At 44.4% G+C, this 20,199-nt stretch overlaps 1 protein-coding gene across 2 annotated transcripts in view; it reads right to left on the bottom strand.

The window, feature by feature from the left end:
- The window catches only part of DRGX (dorsal root ganglia homeobox), a 115,100-nt gene that overhangs the window by 14,080 nt on the left and 80,821 nt on the right, over positions 1-20,199 (bottom strand). For both annotated transcript variants that reach the window (XM_069242509.1, XM_069242508.1), the window contains exons 5-6: positions 19,159-19,331; positions 12,984-13,096 (exon numbers count right to left, since the gene is read on the bottom strand). In XM_069242509.1, the coding sequence (XP_069098610.1) occupies positions 12,984-13,096; positions 19,159-19,331 (286 nt within the window). The remainder of the gene's footprint in view (positions 1-12,983; positions 13,097-19,158; positions 19,332-20,199) is intronic.

Here is a 20,199-nt window from a genome sequence, read left to right as displayed (position 1 = left end):
CATCAGGGCTAAATACCTCTGGATCAGAGTTGGGGTCACCCTTCATCCTGTAACCAACCACGTGCATTACAGTTGATATCAGCCTCAAATGTAATGCCTGACAACAATTGCACAAAAAGTGCTGAAGGTCGAGGAGTCATTTCAACAAATAATTTTGACAATGGCAGTCTGAAACAACGAGATGCTTTGGACATTCCTCAGGAAGCTGCACATCTGACTATTAATTGAGTATGATACAATCCTAATAACTTACATAAATGCAAAGTCCTGGTACCACATCTAGTAATCATGCACTTTGCAAACGTTCCTTCTGTAATTTCCCCCTATACACTTCAGTCTGATTTCAGGTCTGCCACTGAGTAACCGGGTGACGGCTGGTGTTATTGCACTGCCATATCACTCCATGTAAGCAGCACCTCAGGTTTTCTGTGCCAAGTTTTCTTCTTATAAATCATTGTTGTCAGACTCGTTAATAAAATGGGTCAAATGAACATAGGAAGACTTCAACTCCCAGAATGCATTCACTAATTTGTTCTAAGACGTAAAATCATGCAGATATGGAGATATCTGGCAATCTTAGTTCCTCAGTATAGCCACAAGTATTCCACTGGATTTCATCTGTGACCTGACAGAAAACGATCTTCTCCATTTTCCACAGCGTGAGCTTGTTTCTGCATTTTCTATTGGTTCATCTATGAGAATTCCCTCCGGCCTGTGCCCACTTATAATATCTTCCCCGTGCTTTCCTCATTGTTCCCCCCACAAATATGGTACCCGAAAACTGGCAATCAGTGACATTGTTAACAAATCCCAGAGCCCCTGTCCACCAACCCCAACTATGTTTACAGACCACTCTCAACATTCTCCAACAGTGGGTAATAAAAAGCTCTAATGCTTATTTACATCAGACAGAGTTCAGCACTTCTGCGCATTAAGTGCAGGTAGCCCCCAGTGCACTAAACAAACATTTACTGCCCCCCCCCAAGCCTTTTATGCTGAGTGTCTGGAAGGCTCCTTGGTGATGACATCACCGTTCAGAGAGTCGGCTTCGCTCTAAATACTTAATGTAATAAATACAGGCTGAGATCTCCTCTGTGCTTTCATTGATCCACTTCAGAGCCTGGCAGCACAAATAGACCCACTTCCTGCCTCTCCCCTGACAGAAGTATATTTTAATTGTTAAAATATATACTCGAAATCCCGCTCTCTGACAGAGTCTTCCTCACTAGCATGAGGTGCCCATTTCTTGTTTGACACCGGATGCTCATAGCATTCCCTGCATTGGTGTGCTTAAGGCTTCCAGATCCCAGGAGTCCTTAAACACGTATATACCGCTGGTGCCTGTAGGGTCCTCCCCAGCCCTGGAGTACGGGAACGACCACACCACACACGGAGCTCTGTAACAGATGTCTTCATTCCTCAGCACACAGTCACACACTGCACTCTAATAATGGTTAATAACTACACCTTAACACCTCCCAGCAAGTTACGCAATTCATCTGTTGAGTCCGTCTAGAACCGCAAGGGTGCTAGCGCACATAGGGCCATATTTATACTTTTTGACGCACAACTGCGCCAACGCAGTTGTGCGTCAAAAATTTTAACGCCGGCTAACGCCATTCCAAAGCGCCATGCGGGTGCCTTATTTATGGAATGACGTTAGCCGGCGGAGCTGACTGGTGTGCGTCAAAAAAAATGACCCACACCAGGCAATGCCGGCGTAGGGGAAAATGGAGCTTGGGCGTCCAAAAATGGGGCAAGTCGGTCTGAGGCAAAAAATCTGCCTCAACCCGATTTGCGCCATTTTTTTTTACTCCCACCCTCCATTGACATAACTCCTGTCTTAGCAAAGACAGGAGTCATGCCCCCTTGCCCAATGGCCATGCCCAGGGGACTTATGTCCCCTGGGCATGGTCATTGGGCATAGTGGCATGTAGGGGGGCACAAATCAGGCCCCCCTATGCCACAAAAAAAAAATATATATATACTTACCTGAACTTACCTTAAGTTCCCTGGGATGGGTCCCTCCATCCTTGGGTGTCCTCCTGGGGTGGGCAAGGGTGGCAGGGGGTGTCCCTGGGGGCATGGGAGGGCACCTCTGGGCTCCTTCCGAGCCCACAGGTCCCTTAACGCCTGCCCTGACCAGGCGTTACAAAAAGACGCAAAAGCGTCTGGACGTCATTTTTTTTTACCCGCCCACTCCCGTGCGTCATTTTTGCACGGGAGTTTAAATAAGGCGCACATGCCTTGGAGTCATTTTTTAGACGTGAACACCTACCTTGCATATCATTAACGCAAGGTAGGTGTCCACGCTAAAAAATGACGCAAACTCCAAGATCTTTGGCGCTAGACGGGTCTAACGCCAAAGTATAAATATGGAGTTAGCTTTGCGTCGGATTTGCGTAAAAAAAAACGACGCAATTCCGGCGCAAACAGAGTATAAATATGCCCCATAGTCTCAGGACACTACAGTGTCCAAACACGTACATCAAACAGGCGCACACAGTACAAGCGTCACCGGTGCAATGACAGCATGCACAGCAAAAAGGTACACACACCACTGGTGTGCACTCACCACAAGTGTCACCGGTGCAATGGCAGCATGCACACCAAACAAGTGTCCCTGGTGCGATGAAAGCAAGCACATAACCAGGAAAGTCAAAGATTGCACTTTAATGTGCGACTGGCCATCGCTTAGAACAGGACATATCTCTCAAAAGTCCATTATAGTCCTGCCTCCAATTAGGCCTCCTAGACTAACCTGCATGGTTCAAAACCCACTAACATAGCACTCAATGACAGAAGTTTGAGGTTATTTTTCAGTGGTCATGGATAAGATTCAAAAGGAAGCACAAGTGACCACCAAGTAAGACAAAACAGTAGGATTTGTCCTCAGACAAACGGTAAGCACATCCAAAACGAAAGATGGGTCACTGTGGGAAGGTCACATCTATGCTCATGAGCCAGAAAGTGACTGTGTACGGACCGGGGTGTGTTTCACATGTGAGTGGGAACTTAATCAATTAAACTCTGATTCAAAAAAGAGCTCAAGACCCTGCATTTTAAGCAAATCCGCACCAGCCAACTTCCTGATCAACACATTTCTGTAACGGTTCCACCTTGCCTACCGTCCCCTCTCCTTCCTCAACATCACATTTAAGGACCCCCGGCTGTCATCTGACTATGGGTTCAGTGTCTCTAGAGTAGATTCCAGTTGACTCATAGGCTGCACAGGAGAATACATTTTTGCCCTTACACACGGATTGTAAAGTGTGTGGAAGTTAAGTGACTGGCTGTGCCAAAGGCAAACGCAAAAGCTTAGGGCCATATTTATACTTTTTGACGCACAACTGCGACAACGCAGTTGTGCGTCAAAACTTTTAACGCCGGCTAACGCCATTCCAAAGCGCCATGCGGGCGCCTTATTTATGGAATGACGTTAGCCGGCGGAGCTGACTGGTGTGCGTCAAAAAAAATGACCCACACCAGGCAGCGCCGGCGTAGGGGAAAATGGAGCTTGGGCGTCAAAAAATGGGGCAAGTCGGTCTGAGGCAAAAAATCTGCCTCAACCCGATTTGCGCCATTTTTTTTTACTCCCACCCTCCATTGACATGACTCCTGTCTTAGCAAAGACAGGAGTCATGCCCCCTTGCCCAATGGCCATGCCCAGAGGACTTATGTCCCCTGGGCATGGTCATTGGGCATAGTGGCATGTAGGGGGCACAAATCAGGCCCCCGTATGCCACAAAAAAAAAATATATATATACTTACCTTAAGTTCCCTGGGATGGGTCCCTCCATCCTTGGGTGTCCTCCTGGGGTGGGCAAGGGTGGCAGGGGGTGTCCCTGGGGGCATGGGAGGGCACCTCTGGACTCCTTCCGAGCCCACAGGTCCCTTAATGCCTGCCCTGACCAGGCGTTACAAAATGACGCAAAAGCGGCTGGACGTCATTTTTTTTGACCTGCCCACTCCCGTGCGTCATTTTTGCACGGGAGTTTAAATAAGGCGCACATGCCTTGGAGTCATTTTTTAGACGTGAACGCCTACCTTGCATATCATTAACGCAAGGTAGGTGTCCACGCTAAAAAATGACGCAAACTCCAAGATCTTTGGCGCTAGACGGGTCTAACGCCAAAGTATAAATATGGAGTTAGCTTTGCGTAAAAAAAAACAACGCAATTCCGGCGCAAACAGAGTATAAATATGCCCCTAACTGTTTTGCAAAGTCATAGTCAACATCCTATTTTTGCATGCCCACATGGTGTCAGTGAATGTGTTTAAGAGGATGTATCACTCCACATAGTTTCACAACAATTGTCTGTGCTTTCATGGTCTCTGGATCTAGCTGGCGGTCCTCGCGAAGCTGTCTCATTCATTCAAGAAACAATCCCCGTTCAGATTCATATGATGAATAGAAGCCTGAAAGCCAATCCTTTAGGTGCTCTGAAGAGAAACACTTACCATCCACAGGTGCCTATGCATCTGGCCTAGCACAGACCTCCTCTACCCTGCACACCACCTAAAAACTACACACAAAAGATGGGTTACCCTTCCTGTGCGTTTAGTACCCTGAGAGAAATTACCTATGCAACAGAGTGGGCCTAATGGCCTAAGGCTATATCTGTAAATAAGTACAGAGGTTACAGTCACCTTAACGTCAGTTCTGTAGACCAAGATCCTTGGGCCACTGTAATGCAGATTTCCACAGTGTGCTCTGGGCTTGCTGCTGCTCGTTTCCAATGGGGGTGTCCATTCTGGGAAGCCTGGCCTTTTTCAGAGAACTCTTCCTCTTTGTTATGGGGTCGTGGGTATGAAACAAGTCTCCCCTGACATGCTAAGTTATATCAGTGCAGAAATAAGTTAATAATTGTTTGGTAACAGTTATTGTATGGTTAATTCTGATTGTGTTTTCTGTGCATAATATTACAGATTTTCATAATTAGTTGAAGTGAGCACGATTTACTTTGTATTCTGGGGGGCACTGCCAACTACCAGAGGTTATGCAACCAACTCAGTCCCTCTTGGTTGGAGGGAACTGATACCAAGTGGAATGGCAACCTTCGTCAATGTCTGTTCTAGTCCCCAGTGCTGCACTGGTCAATTGAACTGGAAGAGGAATAACAAGCTTAAATACCAAATCATCCCGCACAGGACTGTTAGGGGCCATCTTGATGGAACCTCTTTGGCCAGAAAGGAAGGTGAGTGACATGCACTCAGCTGCTATGTTGCCTTCTGCTTGTTTAATGTGAATGGACTATGTCCAGCCCTCGGGTCCCTGAAATGGCGAGAGTAGACCAGAGTGAGATCAACTGCGCACAGTCTGAAGCATTAAAGATGTCCTGAACTAAAATGCGGTGATTGTATAACACAGGCAGGTCGAAGAAGCAAATAAAGCATCTGCTAGAAGTGCCTGATAAAACACTATGATGTCTTTAAAGTCTTATGAAAAGGCCGAGAATCCAGCAGTAGGTTCTTGGACATATGCCACAAACACTCATACAAAGGCTTCGCACTGCTGAAAACACCCACCTCGTCCTAGTGCGAGCCTCTAGGTGCCATCATCAGCCCGCAGACCTCAAGGTCTATCAATCTATGCTTCTAGGAAGTCGGGTGTCTCACATCCACATTAGCAGGAAAAGATCACACATACAGAGAACTCCACAGGGGCAGAAACAGAAAGAGACAGGGACTTTACAGCAAAGAAGCTCCAAGATAATTCCTGCATGTCCTAGCACTCACCTTCTGTTCCCCAAAAAAATGTTAAGGCGCACTAGTACTGCTGTGCGGGGCAGTAATAATACTTCCCTGGGTGTTCCTATGCTTTTAACTGGATGTTGAAGACACTTCTCAGCAGGAGTACTATGCTGTAAAAATAATATATTTTCTCAGCATACTTCTTATGTTTCACACACAGTACCAAAGGAACTTCCCAGGGCTCTGCCTCCTTTTGTAACTTATTTTTCATTTGCAGGTTGTACATTTTATAAGCGCTGTAAATAACATATGTCACTACACTCAATTTAATAGTCCTCCGTTTACTGTCCTCAGAAGACTGGAAGCCTGGCATGGCCTTGCCAGGTTTTGCACCCATGGTCTCCACATCACAGATTATCACAGAAGCAAGTACTGAATTTACGGGCCTTCCTGCTAGCAATGTATACCTTTAGCATCAACACTTTTCAGCGGTTCTGCTGTGTTGTTGATCAGTACCAGTATGCCTCGGATGGGGCACCTTGTACTTTCAATGTGACAGTAGCAGCACTTAATACATTAATTGTAGAACTGCGGCTTGTGGAGGTGTAATGGGACAGTACTGGTACCATCAGTCTCAATTTCCATTATTCGGCAACAAACCGTCATTTATGGATCAAATCTGTTTTATTAGTTTTAAACAAGCAGAAGAAACAGGTAATCATAGATGCCAAGGTTTAACACTGGGCACGCATATTCAAAAAACTATTGCAGGCGAACATGCATTACTTGAACATTTATAGTTTCACTCAAATTGAGTGCAGAGATTGGAGCTGACTCATAAAAAGTATGCACTGGCACATTTGACACATTGGTAAAAAAAGGGAGACAGTTAATGGGAGTTTTGCAGGAATACAGTGTTGCACACCCCTGCCTGCACCCACTTCCTTATGTCACTAAGGCCCGTATTTATACTCTGGTTGCGCCGAATTTGCGTCGTTTTTTTCGACGCAAATTCGACGCTAAACTAACGCCAACTAACGCCATATTTATACTATGGCGTTAGACGCTTCGGGCGCCAAAGTGCCGGAGTGAGCGTCATTTTTTAGCGTGAACCCCTTCCTTGCGTTAATGATATGCAAGGGAGGCGTTCCCGTCTTAAAAAATGACTCCCAGGCCTTTACGTGGAATTTATACTCCCGGGCAAAAATGACGCCCGGGAGTGGGCGTGGCCAAAAACGGCGCATTTGCGCCGCTTTTTAACGCCTGGGTCAGGGATGGCGTTAAGGGACAAGTGGGCTCAAAATGAGCCCAGAGTGCCCTCCCCTGCCCCCAGGGACCCCCCCTGCCACCCTTGCCCACCCCAGGAGGACACCCAAGGACGGAGGGACCCATCCCATGGACATTAAGGTAAGTTCAGGTAAGTATTTTTTTTTTTATTTTTTGTGGCATAGGGGGGCCTGATTTGTGCCCCCCTACATGCCACTATGCCCAATGACCATGCCCAGGGGACATAAGTCCCCTGGGCATGGCCATTGGGCAAGGGGGCATGACTCCTATCTTTACAATGATAGGAGTCATGTTGATGGGGGATGGGCGTCGAAAAAAAATGGCGCAAGTCGGGTTACGACGATTTTTTCGACGTAACCTGACTTGCCCCATTTTAAGACGCCCATACGCCATTTTCCCCCTACGCCGGCGCTGTCTGGTGTACGTGGTTTTTTTCCACGCAAACCAGGCAGCGCCGGTCTGCTTGCGCCGGCTAACGCCATTCCATAAATACGGCGCCCGCATGGCGCTTCAGAATGGCGTTAGACGGCGCAAAAATTTTTGACGCTAAACTGCGTTAGCGCAGTTTAGCGTCAAAAAGTATAAATATGGGCCTAAGCTCCTTCTACCATCTTAAGCCTGATCTGTCCTCCTTCTCTCAGAGGCAACACCGGAGCTGGGCCCAGCAGTGCCAGCTCACTCAAGAAAGTCACAGACCTGCCTACAGACAATTCACGCCTTGACAATCGTCTTTTTTTTTTGCTGTTTCAAACGCACAATCATCCCTGCTTTCTTGGCCTGTTCACTTTACGTGTATATTTTTTGGTATTTACATAGCACAAACTTAGCCTTGGGAACAACAGAGTCCTGTACATAGTGGGGGAACGAGTGTCGTGAGATGTTATGAAGATATGTCCATCAAACTGGCGTTTACCCTTTTACATTTTATAATCACATTTCGAGTAGTTACCTTTTTAAGAACAGGTACATTAAGTGATGTCCCAGAATTACAAGATTTTCAAGAAAGTTTTGTTTCTCTCCAGGTGAGCCTGAGAAGCGAAAAGAATTGTCTATGCTTTCGCAAGAAATTAAAAACATACCTATTTCCAAAAACTAAGTAAAAGTCGGTAGCTTTTGGGTATTCTTCAGCACTGGGAAGCCCGGTTTCGGGTAGCCATGCGCTTTATAAATCCAGTAAAGAATAAATGAATGAATTAATGCTGGGATTCGAACTCTTGTTTTCAGGTTCCAAAGTTGGCGGCATAGCTGCTAAATCACAATTCCTCCCTGGCCATCGTAGTTGATATGATAACCAGCAATGCGTTGCACTAGTTGCTTCTTCCTGGGACTAGTGCGAACCCAGCAGGGCAGAAGCAAAAGCTGCTGGTATCAAAGTCCTCCTCCTTCCACACAAAATGGCAGATTGTCTTCCTGCACCCAAAATTAACAGAAAAGAAGGCAAGCACCTACATCTAGCTAATTAAGAGGCATTGATATGATAAACAATCTGTACGAGAAGGATTCAGACTTTCCAAGAAAATGTAAATAAAAAGTATATTAAATTGTAATGTAATTCCTAGTGAGGGTTTATTTGTTTTTCTTAATGCTGTGAGCCAATTCTTAAAATGTGTCGTATATGAAAACTAAATGAAGCATAAACTAAAGACTTACCTCCAGACAGTGGGTTAACAAAATTATATTCTATTCATTCTACTAAATACAGATGAAAAATGCATAAGTATGTGTGTGGTGCTATGTGCTGGTGTAGTGTCCTCCGCAGGCAGCAACGTCTAACAGGCAGGATAAGGAGATGATTCCCAACAGGGGTATTTCCGCTTTCATCCTTCTGATATTCCTATAATTAATGAGCACCGCTGAGTTGAATCTAGGACCCCTTGCTATTAACGATGCTGAAAACGACAAAATCTGTGATATCAAGCTCTATATAATATACAGATTATGTATGCATATAAAAACAAAGCTTTCAGTACAAGTAAAGTTACCAGAGCAGACTGCAACTATACAGAAGCGGATTTTAAAAGGCAAGCCCACGAACCAATGAAAGTGACTGACGTAACATGGGCGTGGTTAAAATCCCCCTAAAGAGAGATTAGAAGCGGGACGGAGCACTTTGCGTCGCCCCTAAAAAAGAAAGAGCCTCATGTGCTGAAATAAATAGGCTGATGTTTTTTCCTGAAAGAACACATAATAGGGCTGTACAAATTCTTAGTTCATGTGGGATAACCCATGCTGAAAATGTGTTCTAGTTCACTGGTGAGTATTTAGGAAGGGTGAAGGTTTTTATGAAGCGGCAGGATGTGTTTTTTCAGACACACTCGACATGTTACTTCAATACTTTTGAGAATCTTTTTTTCTATTTTAAAGTATTGTTCTTTTTATCCTCTGCAATCCTAAATCCCATTCAAAACTAAGTATTAAGTGAATAACAATAACTAGGTAAGCATAGTTCTCTAATGTGCTTTACAGGCATGTCCAGCCTCAATATGCTTTCTCTCCATATTTGTCTAGTTAAAACTTCGTGTGTGCAATAATGTATTTTTTCAGAACTAATGTCTTCTTTGACGATCTGTTCACTTCTGATCTGTTCACTGTTTTTGTTCATGCGTACATGTTCAGTTGAATCTTGTGCATGTGATGCTGTGGAGATACTGTGAAACATGCATTGATGTACGGGAGATAAAAGTGGGTGCCAAGAAAGCCCAGTGCAAGTAACTTTAGCTCTGGGTATCCAGTGTGTTGTTACACCTGATTACGACCGGAGTAGTAAGTAGTGGCCAATAATGTGAACAAAGGTTTTGCGTACCAGTGTTGCCCATATTAATCCACCTTCACTCTTGCGCACACAATTCCCATCATATATATTCCTGTTGTACCTACTTGTGCGAACACCAGGGCATGTGCAATGCAATTTGCCCTGCGCTCCTAAAGGTAGCAAATGCTAAAACACATGCAAATGCACTTTGCACATAACAGATAAGTTATTCTCCGATGTGGGTGTACATTCACACGTTTAAGTATACTTTTGAGGAATACCAGTGCATTGGTAGAATGAATCTACATTTAATCTCCCTAAAGTACATGCATTACAGTGAGTATATATTTAGTTGAGCTCAGTTCTACGCATTGTATACAGTTAATGAAGTGAAGTTCGTACCAATTTTGGTATGCCATGCACATTTCCTGTTGGTCTGACATTAACCGAACATGCTGGACTTGCATTTGCAATTGCTAAATAAAACTGCGCTCTTGCTGAGCAAATCAACATTGCAGAAAAGCCCTTAGCCTTTTTAATTGCATATTCACACAGGCTAATTCAATATTTTTATTTTAATATACACATGATCTAAATGTGTTATATGTGCATGGCAAGTTTATAGAAGTTTGATGCAAACGGTTTTGAAAAAAATGTGCTTTGTTGTTTTCTGTAATGAAGCTTCATGTTAAAAGAGTGGTGGGAGTGGGCTTAAAAACGTGTTTAAATATGAAATTGTTGTCACTTAACATGAGTGAACACATTTGCATTTCAGAAGCTGTTCGATACTTGGAGAACCTTGGTCATAGATTTAAAAAACGAAGCCATTTCTAAGCACTGTAAGAAATGGGAGGTAATACTGATCTAATCTACTTGTCTCCAAATGACTGATCTCAGAAAGATGAAAGACCTAGATATCCTTGCCAGTATTCCACACGGTCAGTTGAGATAACACTCCATGTCAATGTGGAGTGTTTAAGTCGCTGAGCCATCTTTGCAACATACATTGTTTCATTATCATATTTATGTGCCCATCAATAAAGAGGCATAAACATGTAAGTGTGTAATATTGGCCTCTGCTGCCAGTAAGGGGGTCTGGTGAAATAATAAACCATGAGGCCAAGGGTTTGGTTAATACCGCCCGGGCTGGCTATTTATTTGCTTATATTACATGTTTTAAAACAAGAAAATATGCATTGAAAGCAGTCCTGATGTCAACAGTTGTTTATTGTACATTTTACTAAACAGCAGGATTACCATTAGTGATATACAAATAGATAATTTAATTTCTATGAATTATGAAAATAATGAATTAATGGGCCTCGCATAATTCCAGTGCAACACTATTGTAGAACCTACAGTCAAATGAAGTATATATTCCCTGAAAAACCTCAGTCAAAGCAACGTCACCATACAAATTTAGACCATAACAAATACTGAATTTGACTAGTTATGGTTAACTATGCAACCACACACCTCAAATTCCCTGCTTGTGCACTTCACACATATATGTACCCAATACTCCTGCCCAAGGTACTTACTTGACACAGATGTGCTGTGCCTAGCAGGCCGAGGATAAGGCCTGTTGCAATGTCCTCGAATGTATATTCTCCAAAAATTCACTGGTAGTGAAAGTGGCATGACATACTATTGACCTCTATTCCCACCTTCAGCACCTTAACAACCTCGGATTTGTTACTAGGAGCTAGAGAAGAAAGGGTTGGAAGCCTGAGAAAGTCTGTTTCTTGGAACCCTCTTTTGCGTCTGTCCTTAATACTACCTTCATTGATTCTGAGACCAGGTTGTTGCCAGGGCCTTGACAGGGGTATTAATCCGGGGCACCCATGAGTTCCTAAATCGTTGGGGGCCATGGGAGAGCCCCAAGGTACCCACAGCCCTTGCCTGGTCCCTAACCATCTCCAACTGCGGTGCTGGTGGGAACCAGCCCTTTAACGTTGCTCTTGCCTGGGTGGAGGCAAGAATTTTTCTCTGTTCCCGCTTGGGCAGGAGCAAAGTTGTGTTCCCTGCCTGGGAGAGTGCAGACAGAGAATAATGTTTTTATTCACTGCCTGCACTCTCCGGGCTAGGGAACACCAGTTTCCTAGGGTGGTGGGGTTCTGGGACACCACACCAATATCAGGTCCTGGTGGATGGGTTCCCAAGGGCCTTAAAGAGGTTTGTGGAGGAGGTTTACACACCCATTCCCTAAAACAAAAATTCAATCCAGGGGCCTCCACGCCACCCTGTCCATTAATAATTATTAATTATACCAGCACTAGGGGGAAGGGGTCACCAGGGCCTTCAGAGGGGGCCTGGATGCGCTCCATCCCAAAAGAACTAAGTGCAGCACACCCTAGTCCATCCTTGGAGGAGTTTTGTAAAAGGGCAAGAGCCCTCCATTTTTTATATCTGTGACACGGATTTCACCCCCCCACCCCCAAAAAAAAACTCTGGTCCCAGGGGATCTGCGCCATGGGTCTGCAGTGTCGGTAAAAAATATATACATTTCCCCACGATCACCAGGCCTATGAGGGCAGGGTATCTCTACCCTGGCCCCTATGTGTTTTTGGATTCTTTTCTAGGACAAGATACTAAGTCCCCAAGTCTACAAAATGGCTGCCACCAGATCATTGTTGATGTGGTGACCGTCAATCCAATCTTATCTTTTGATCTGATGGATCCGCAGATCTTCTGAAGCTAGGTATATATATATGTTTTGAAACTTAATTTTTTAAGAAACTACTGAACAGATTCACATGAAATCACAAAATGCAAGGTTTCTTGACCAAGATCTAGCTTTCTGACAAATCTGGTGCAATTCTGTTCAGCCGTTTTGGCTAAAGCCATGTCTAGTTTTCCTACGGAGAACTGCATGGGGAAAATACGTTTTGGGCCCACCCTTTTTCACTGACCCCACATGACGGATCATCCCAGGTAGGAGTTGATTTTGGTGAACTTTTTTTTTAAAGTTTCATGAAGATTCATCAAATGATGCTGCAGTGATTAGCAAACCAAAAATATATATATATATATGTATTAATAATACTGTAGGTCATTCCCTTAACACTCACTTCTTGTTACTCTCCATTCACCCATAAGTGCTTTCCCTCAATATGTTTTACTTTTCCAAGGCTGCCTTTTCACAGCATCGCTTCTAGTTCTGTCCCATCTGTGCATCTCTACCCCTCTCTTATACTCCCATTCCTTCTCTCTCTCAATTCTCCGTAGTCCAACAATCAGAAGCTCTTACCTTTCAGAGATGCTACGTGGGATAAGGCCTGAGCATAGGTCGCTGTGTTGAGGAGACTTCCAGGTATGCAGGATGGGAAGAATGGCGCAGAGGGGCCCACAGCTCGGCTCAAACTAGGATAGAAATAGAAAAGTTCAAGGAGAAGAGTTCTAGCTTCAGAGAGCAGAACAGAGAACAGCAGTCAACAGAATTAGGAATACACATCCTCACCTTCACCAAGCATTAAAGAACACAAAGAAAGGGGATGGGACAATCCAAAGGAATGTTGCTTGGGGAGTACTGAGGCCACTTCCTTGACTAATTATGCTTTCTGGACCGATATAGAGAACTTGGGCCCCTTCATAGATTACTCAGTGGGTCTGGGGATAGTGCTGGAAATTCACCTACCTCTGTCTCTATTGGCGTATGGTGTGTATGGCATGTCTCCTCTATCAAATGAGCAATCTAGGGGATAGTCTTCAGGAGATCTTGGTAGAAATTATTATTCCCTTGCCTTTTCGGTGCCCTCATTTCACAGTAGCAAGGCTGACATGCATAGTGGCCCTCTGAGGATGTGCACTCCCTCCCTCAGATCAACCGATGCACTAACCACATTTTCCAGGGACTCTTTTGGATGTCTGCTGAGTTTAGAATGACAATATAAGTAACCCTGGGATTAGGACAACGTGGTTGATGAGGCGGCTCCAAGGTATTGCACCAAAAAAGGATTTGATAATTTCAACTTCAATGCAAGCATTGATAAATAACCTATTTCAACACCCTGCAAAGATAGTGCATCGGAATACATGTCAAAATAAGGGTAAGCTATCTTAATCACTAACGCAGGTCTTCAAAATGTAGTGTTCGGCAACCAATTATCATAGGCGACTCTGGAGATTCCGTCAAACAATTAAAACTCCTGTTCATCAATCTTTCCATCCATTGAACCATCTATCCATCCACTGCAGCATTAAAGGATGCATAATAAGGGCCTATCGCAAAAAAATGGGAAAACAGCTCACACAGCAGGCGTACATCTGAGCCAAAATAAGTAGAACGTCTAGGAAGGACTATGGGAAGAGAGATTAACAGAGTAAGCTTGGAAAGATCTGCAGAGAGCCCCGGCATTGGACACAGGTGAGCGCTAGGTTCCATGACATGACTCATCTGTGGGAAAGGCATAGTCTGCATATGTGGCCAGCATTTGAGTTGCCAGACACCAGAGGTATCTGAGTGGGTGGTGAATAGAGTGGGGTGAACAGAGGGGGGTCCTTTCTGGAGAAGGGAGGTCTAGAGGTGACTCCCTTCTGCATGTGGCATGGAAAATGATGGCTTGTTTCCTGAATGAGGGGGTAACTGCAAAATTGAAGTCCACAGTCAGCATCTTGTGTTTATACTTGCAGAACCATTATAGATAATATGAAAACACTCAATACGTCCTCGGTGATGGACTAAGTCCAAGGTGTTCCTGTGATATGGCCCTAGACAGATGTACACAAAACACTGTAAAAGCCTAATAAGTTGTGGATCGGCCCCTGTGTTGGTTTTCCAATGCAGGCTCTGACTACGGAGATAAAATGATTGGATAAAGGCACAATCAGTCTTCGCAGACTATGAGACATGTTGCTGTAGTTTTTTCAGGGTAGATACATCACTGGTGGAAGAATTGGCAGCTTGAAATGCCATTGTTATCTCCAAACCCACATCCCAAGAGGTAGCGAGCCGATTCCAAGGCGGTGTGTTTTTATCCCGACAGACCATTTGCATATTTCAAAATGCATCCTTGACTACATCTCAAGTGGAGATGTACACTCAGCACTGCAAAAGAGTTGCATGGGTTCATTGTGAATATCTGAAGAAACCAGTTGAGTTCGCTTCCACCCGCTCCCTGATCTTTTCTTTGCTGTCCTGTGTCTGCGGCCATGTATCGGTCTCCATCATTACCCTCCTTGACAGTCTCAGTGTGAGACTAGGCTGGTGAAGAATGGGGAACTGGAAAGTGGCAGTAGGACAGATTTTTCTGTGAATGGGTAAGAGGCAATTGTGTTTTCCCTCAGTGTGATTCCGTTTGTGCACTCCGCCGTGCATCCAGTTCACTTTAGTACCAGCTGTTCCTATGTGGGTCCGCTGCTGGAGCGCAACATTGAGCATCATTTGGGAAAGATCTCTGCCGTCCTCGCAGCCTGGCAGTGTGTGTACCTTCTCCGTCGTGTATTTTGTTTCCTAGCCCAGAGGCAATGGTAGGCTTGCCTACTTATTTCACTGCAGGACCGACCTACTGTACCCATCTTTATTCCAGGCGGGCTCAGACAGATCTCACAGAATGCCTGCTGTCTTACCCGAAGCGCACACACCACTCCCCAGTGCCAGCTGTGTGAACCGCATCTGCCCCACAATGAAGTGGACCCGCCAGCTTCCTATGGCTGTGCAGGACGTGATCCAACCACAGCCAGCTGTGCCTCTCTTAACCCTCATATTTATTTATTTCAGTATCTTTCCTCAGTGTCTGGATTCCCCAGGTGCCGTGCCACAGCCTGCATGGGAGAAATTGCCATATGATTTCAAATGCACAGGCGACAGATTAGGGACCTCAAACCAGAGACTGACCCTAGTAATTCAACCTTCCTCTTGTAAATATACGAACGGTGTTTGCATAAAAGCATAGCGCTAGCTACCCAGGTAGCCCTGCGATGAGGGTGAAGAGCCGAGAATGCAATGCCGGTGGCGTTTCAGGTGAGAAAGAAGCTGTTCAGCTCCATTAGAACTGCGGCATGACAGCAAACCACCACAGCAAGTGCAACCAGCGGACGGGCCTGCAGTAGCACCAGGTCAGTATCTCAGCAAGCTCAGGTGAACAACAAAGAGTTTCTAGCCACACAAAGTCTATGATTTTGTATGAAACACACAAAAGGAGATGGGAGGATGCTTGCAATAAGTCTAATCACAGGCAATCGCTCTTAGTAGCATTCCATCATATCCTTCTCTCACCCACCATGCCCCCTCAGATTAGACCCAACAACATGTAAAGCAGTCTTGTCAGGCAAAGGACCTACCTTCTAACCATCCAGTCAATGCCAAGTCAGAAAAATAGATGGGGGCACATTCTGCCTCCAAAAGCAGGGCACGGAAAAGAGGTTGGCATCACTAAATCACATGGTCCGTGGAACCTTAAATATGCTGTCATATAAAGTTTGGGACAAAACTGTAAGGTGATCTATGAACAATAAACACAACTGGAAGCCCATAAAGGGAGCGTGTGAGGGGCATAGCCTGGTCGAAACACAGACCCTCCAGAACCAGTCTAGCTGATGCATCGAGAATAGATTATAAATCACAAACATTTCTACATATACTTTGTGGTGTCGACATAGGTGGTGTTGCTATAGTCTTAGACCCCACTGTGGCTTTCACACAGGCCATTTGCCCTCACACCATAGTGAGGCAGGGTTTTTCCAGAGTTGCTTCGGATGAAAGAATCATGCTGAGGGACAGTAATCTCGGCAGAGTTGAAACTCGACCTCGAAGTTAAAGTCTAGATTTCTGAGGGTATGAGCAAGGGAGGGACTGGAGGCTAGAGTGTAGGAGCCCAAAGTGGGGCCTGGACATCAATAAACAGTGCCTTCTTCTTCTTACCCACATTAAGACACAACCATTGGGACCCATCAATCCTCTGACATCTCACATCCATGGATGGAAAACAGCAGCCAGTCCACATGACTGGCTGGAAACATACTACAAATTCCAACTTATACTGCATTATTACAATGAAACAATACCAATCAGCAGACAATATCAGCAGTACAACCAGTGGACAATACCAGCACTAACAATATTGAGACACTGCCACTCAAGATACCAAAACAAGCAATCTGCCAGACTGCCAGGACATAGTTCAAAAAAGTAAAAACCATTGTGTAATACTATATTTCAGACCTACAAATGTACCTGGAGACACTGCCAGTCCAAAGCTCAAAGCTAACAACCAGAAGACATGTCCAGACCAGCGAAAGGCACAATAAATATTGTACACTGTCAGCCTACAATCAAATAATAGAAGTCTATCACTAAAAAGCAATCCTAATAATTATGGTATGTTGCTAGACCAAAACCTAATATTAATAAAATGTGTCAAGGTCGGACTGAGTTCAATGTGTCAACCAGGCCCACCTAACCCTAGCAATGATAGGCAAGAGACTCTCTCTGCCAAGAAGAGACAGCAGTATCCACACAATGTGCAATCACTAACAGTTCAAAGTCCTACATAAAAGATAGATTATTCGAGACCAGGGATATGATGAATGAAACCATTTTATGGTCGACAACTTTGCACTTCACAAAATCACAGGGTTTGATATCATGAAATTGTATTTTACAATGTACAAAACCCACTTTGTGAGTCGGTTCAGCCTTTCCAAATTACAAAATGAAGCATTCTATCCTAACTGTGAGTCAGAAACAGATAGATCAGCGGTTTGAGACTGCAGTTGCTAACCACTGATAAGTTACTGACTCCTCCAGTGAGGTGGTATCCCATTCATATAGCGAAAGCCACAGTGTCTGTTGGACAGCTTCTACTTTAGGAATTGTGTTGGGCAACCTCAAGCGACAGGTTGTGGTCCATCGGACATTGCCTGTTCCACTGATGTATTTCCACACAGGAAACAGTTTTTGCGGCTCCGGGTCCTTTAGGGAAAAAGACATGCTTTAAAAAAGGATTCCCATTTGGAGTACAAATGCAGGGACAGTGGTCTGCTGTTCCTTGCAGGTCACCATACCTGTGTTTATAGCAATGACTGGGACTCACCTGCATCCTCCTTCTTTAATATTCATTAGGTAGGTCGTTCTGCTGCTGGAGATTTTGTGATGTGATCTATTAGTATGTAGGTTGCACTGCAAAATTACAGTCCGGTCACAAAAAGGTGGTGCACGATTTGGTGCTGCATTTTACAACCAGTCTTTCTGGCCCCAGATTCCAAAACCACTATCTAGAAGACACCGCCTTACAAAAATTAAAAACCATTGTCAGGAGATGAAAATAGCCCTAAGACCACTACTAAAAATTGTGACACACTACCAGCACACAGCACGGGGGATAATGTCATCCCAGAAGCTACCATGAACACAATGCAATAGTACCTTCTTAGAGCACACAACAACTGTAAACTGCAGCTATCCAAACGCCCAGTGCCAATTAGCAGGAGATATCACCAGCCCAGTGATGGGAACTGATAACTGAGAGACAGAACCAGGAAGAACACAACACTAGGGATAAAGTGACACTGCCAGTCCAGAACCTAATTCAGAAATCAAGGGAACGTTACAAGGATTATAAACAAGGGAAATAGCCAGGCGAAGGTGCAACACTAACAATCGAGTAACAACACAAGCACAGCCCAGCCGCATCACTGGCAAACAAGAGGCATTGCCAACAAAGAGCAAAACACAACACCTGGGAGCTACAACTATGCAAGAGTCTGTCTAATACTTTGCACTAGTCCAAATGTTAATACCTATTAATTGTTAGGCTGCAGGCTACAGACCAACAGTAGGAACGAGACAACGCCATCACATATTTCATTATTAACAATCAAAAACACGTCCACCAAAGAGCCTACTAAGTCCAGAGTACGCTACCAGCCAAAGACAAACACTCATATTTATGCAACACTGCCTAGAATCCAAAACAAAGATTTAGAAGGCACTGACAGAGTGCACTAACAGCTGAATTCTTACATGTCGGTGATACGCCATTTCAGAGCACAATAGTAACAGATATGAAACACTGGTTCCAACCCTGCGTCCAAAACTGACCACAGAGAGAGACGCTCAAGCTAGAAAGCAACATAAACAATAATGAAAACTGTTAGCTGTGAGCAAGGAAATAATGATTACGGACACCGCCAACCAGAGGTTTACAGCCAGAAGATCCTGACAGAAGGAGTCCGCGTACACAATGGGATCTTAGAATGACAGCTTGGTGTGTTGCCTGCCGGCTTCAGAACTAAGTTAGTATCGTGAAGACCACAGGCCTCAATCCTGATAAATCAAGCTAAGCCTTTCGTGGCTAGTATACCTGAGTAAAAACATCTATCATTTATGTACCAAGCACTAGTCCAGTTAACTTTGCACATTAAGTAAGTGGACAATATTACACAATGACTGACTAGATTTCCTGATTGATACATGTCCCCTTCACCTTTGCTGAATTTCCAGAGTCTCCTTCTTGTTTCTGTTCTGGTCCCCCGGTGATGGGGAGCTGAGGTTCCTTCCAGGCTGCGTACCCTCTGACATGGGCTCTTTGGGTCCTTCTTGATCTGAAGAACCCCTCTCAGTTTTCCTCCATTTAGCTCTTCGGTTTTGGAACCACACCTGAAATGAGAACCATGCCTGGTCACTTTTCTGCAGCCACCTCTAGACTCCATGCTATATCTCTAATTCTTGTGTGTGTTTTTGGGGATCGTAATACAATTGCACTGTATATAAATAGATCACTGAAAACATAACAAACAGCATGGCTGCCTTCTGTAGATTTGAAGCATTTTTTTATTTTAGTGTACTTGTATTTTTGTACTGGTTTGAATTCAACATGTTACTGAAGGTGGAATTATACATACTAATCTGTCATAGAAAAAGTGATCATTGTCGCATGTGCTCTGAAGCCCTCTGATGAGGTAATGTGGTGCCTTATAAGAAACTGAAACAAATGACACACATCTCCATGGGTTAATGCAATTGCTGCAGGCCTGAAGGTCTTGGGTTTGATGTTTGTACTTCTTTATTTATTTTTTTGGTTTGTTTTTATACATATCATACCAGACACAGATGGATAGAAGAGTGCTTTATAATGATGCAGATGTGAGCAGTGACATCAGAAACAGCTATGTATATTCATCAAGTGTAAACTGCCTTCTACTTATAAACTATTCCCCTTCACCTGTTATTTAACAGCCCTTCACCTGTGACCTATAGCGGATCATATTTTATAGTATTCATATGCTACCTGTGGGCCTTCCCATATCACCTACAGCTCTTCACCTATTACTTGCAGCAAGTCACCTGTAACCCACTATTCACCTATTACATAAAGCCATCACCTCTTACATGGTAAAACTGCTCCTACTAGCTACGAGCGCAGTTTTCATCTCTTTCCCTGTCCACTGTCATGGAGGCAGAGAAAGAGATGGAAATATTGCTTCTGCATTCAGGGAGCTGCATTTCCAACAGCTCCCTGCGTGTG

The sequence above is a fragment of the Pleurodeles waltl genome, chromosome 6 (assembly GCF_031143425.1).
Source record: "Pleurodeles waltl isolate 20211129_DDA chromosome 6, aPleWal1.hap1.20221129, whole genome shotgun sequence".
In the NCBI taxonomy this organism is placed as follows: Eukaryota; Metazoa; Chordata; class Amphibia; order Caudata; family Salamandridae; genus Pleurodeles; species Pleurodeles waltl.
The sequence above is the reverse complement of the archived record's forward strand: the minus strand, read 5'-3'. Positions and strand labels throughout refer to the sequence as shown.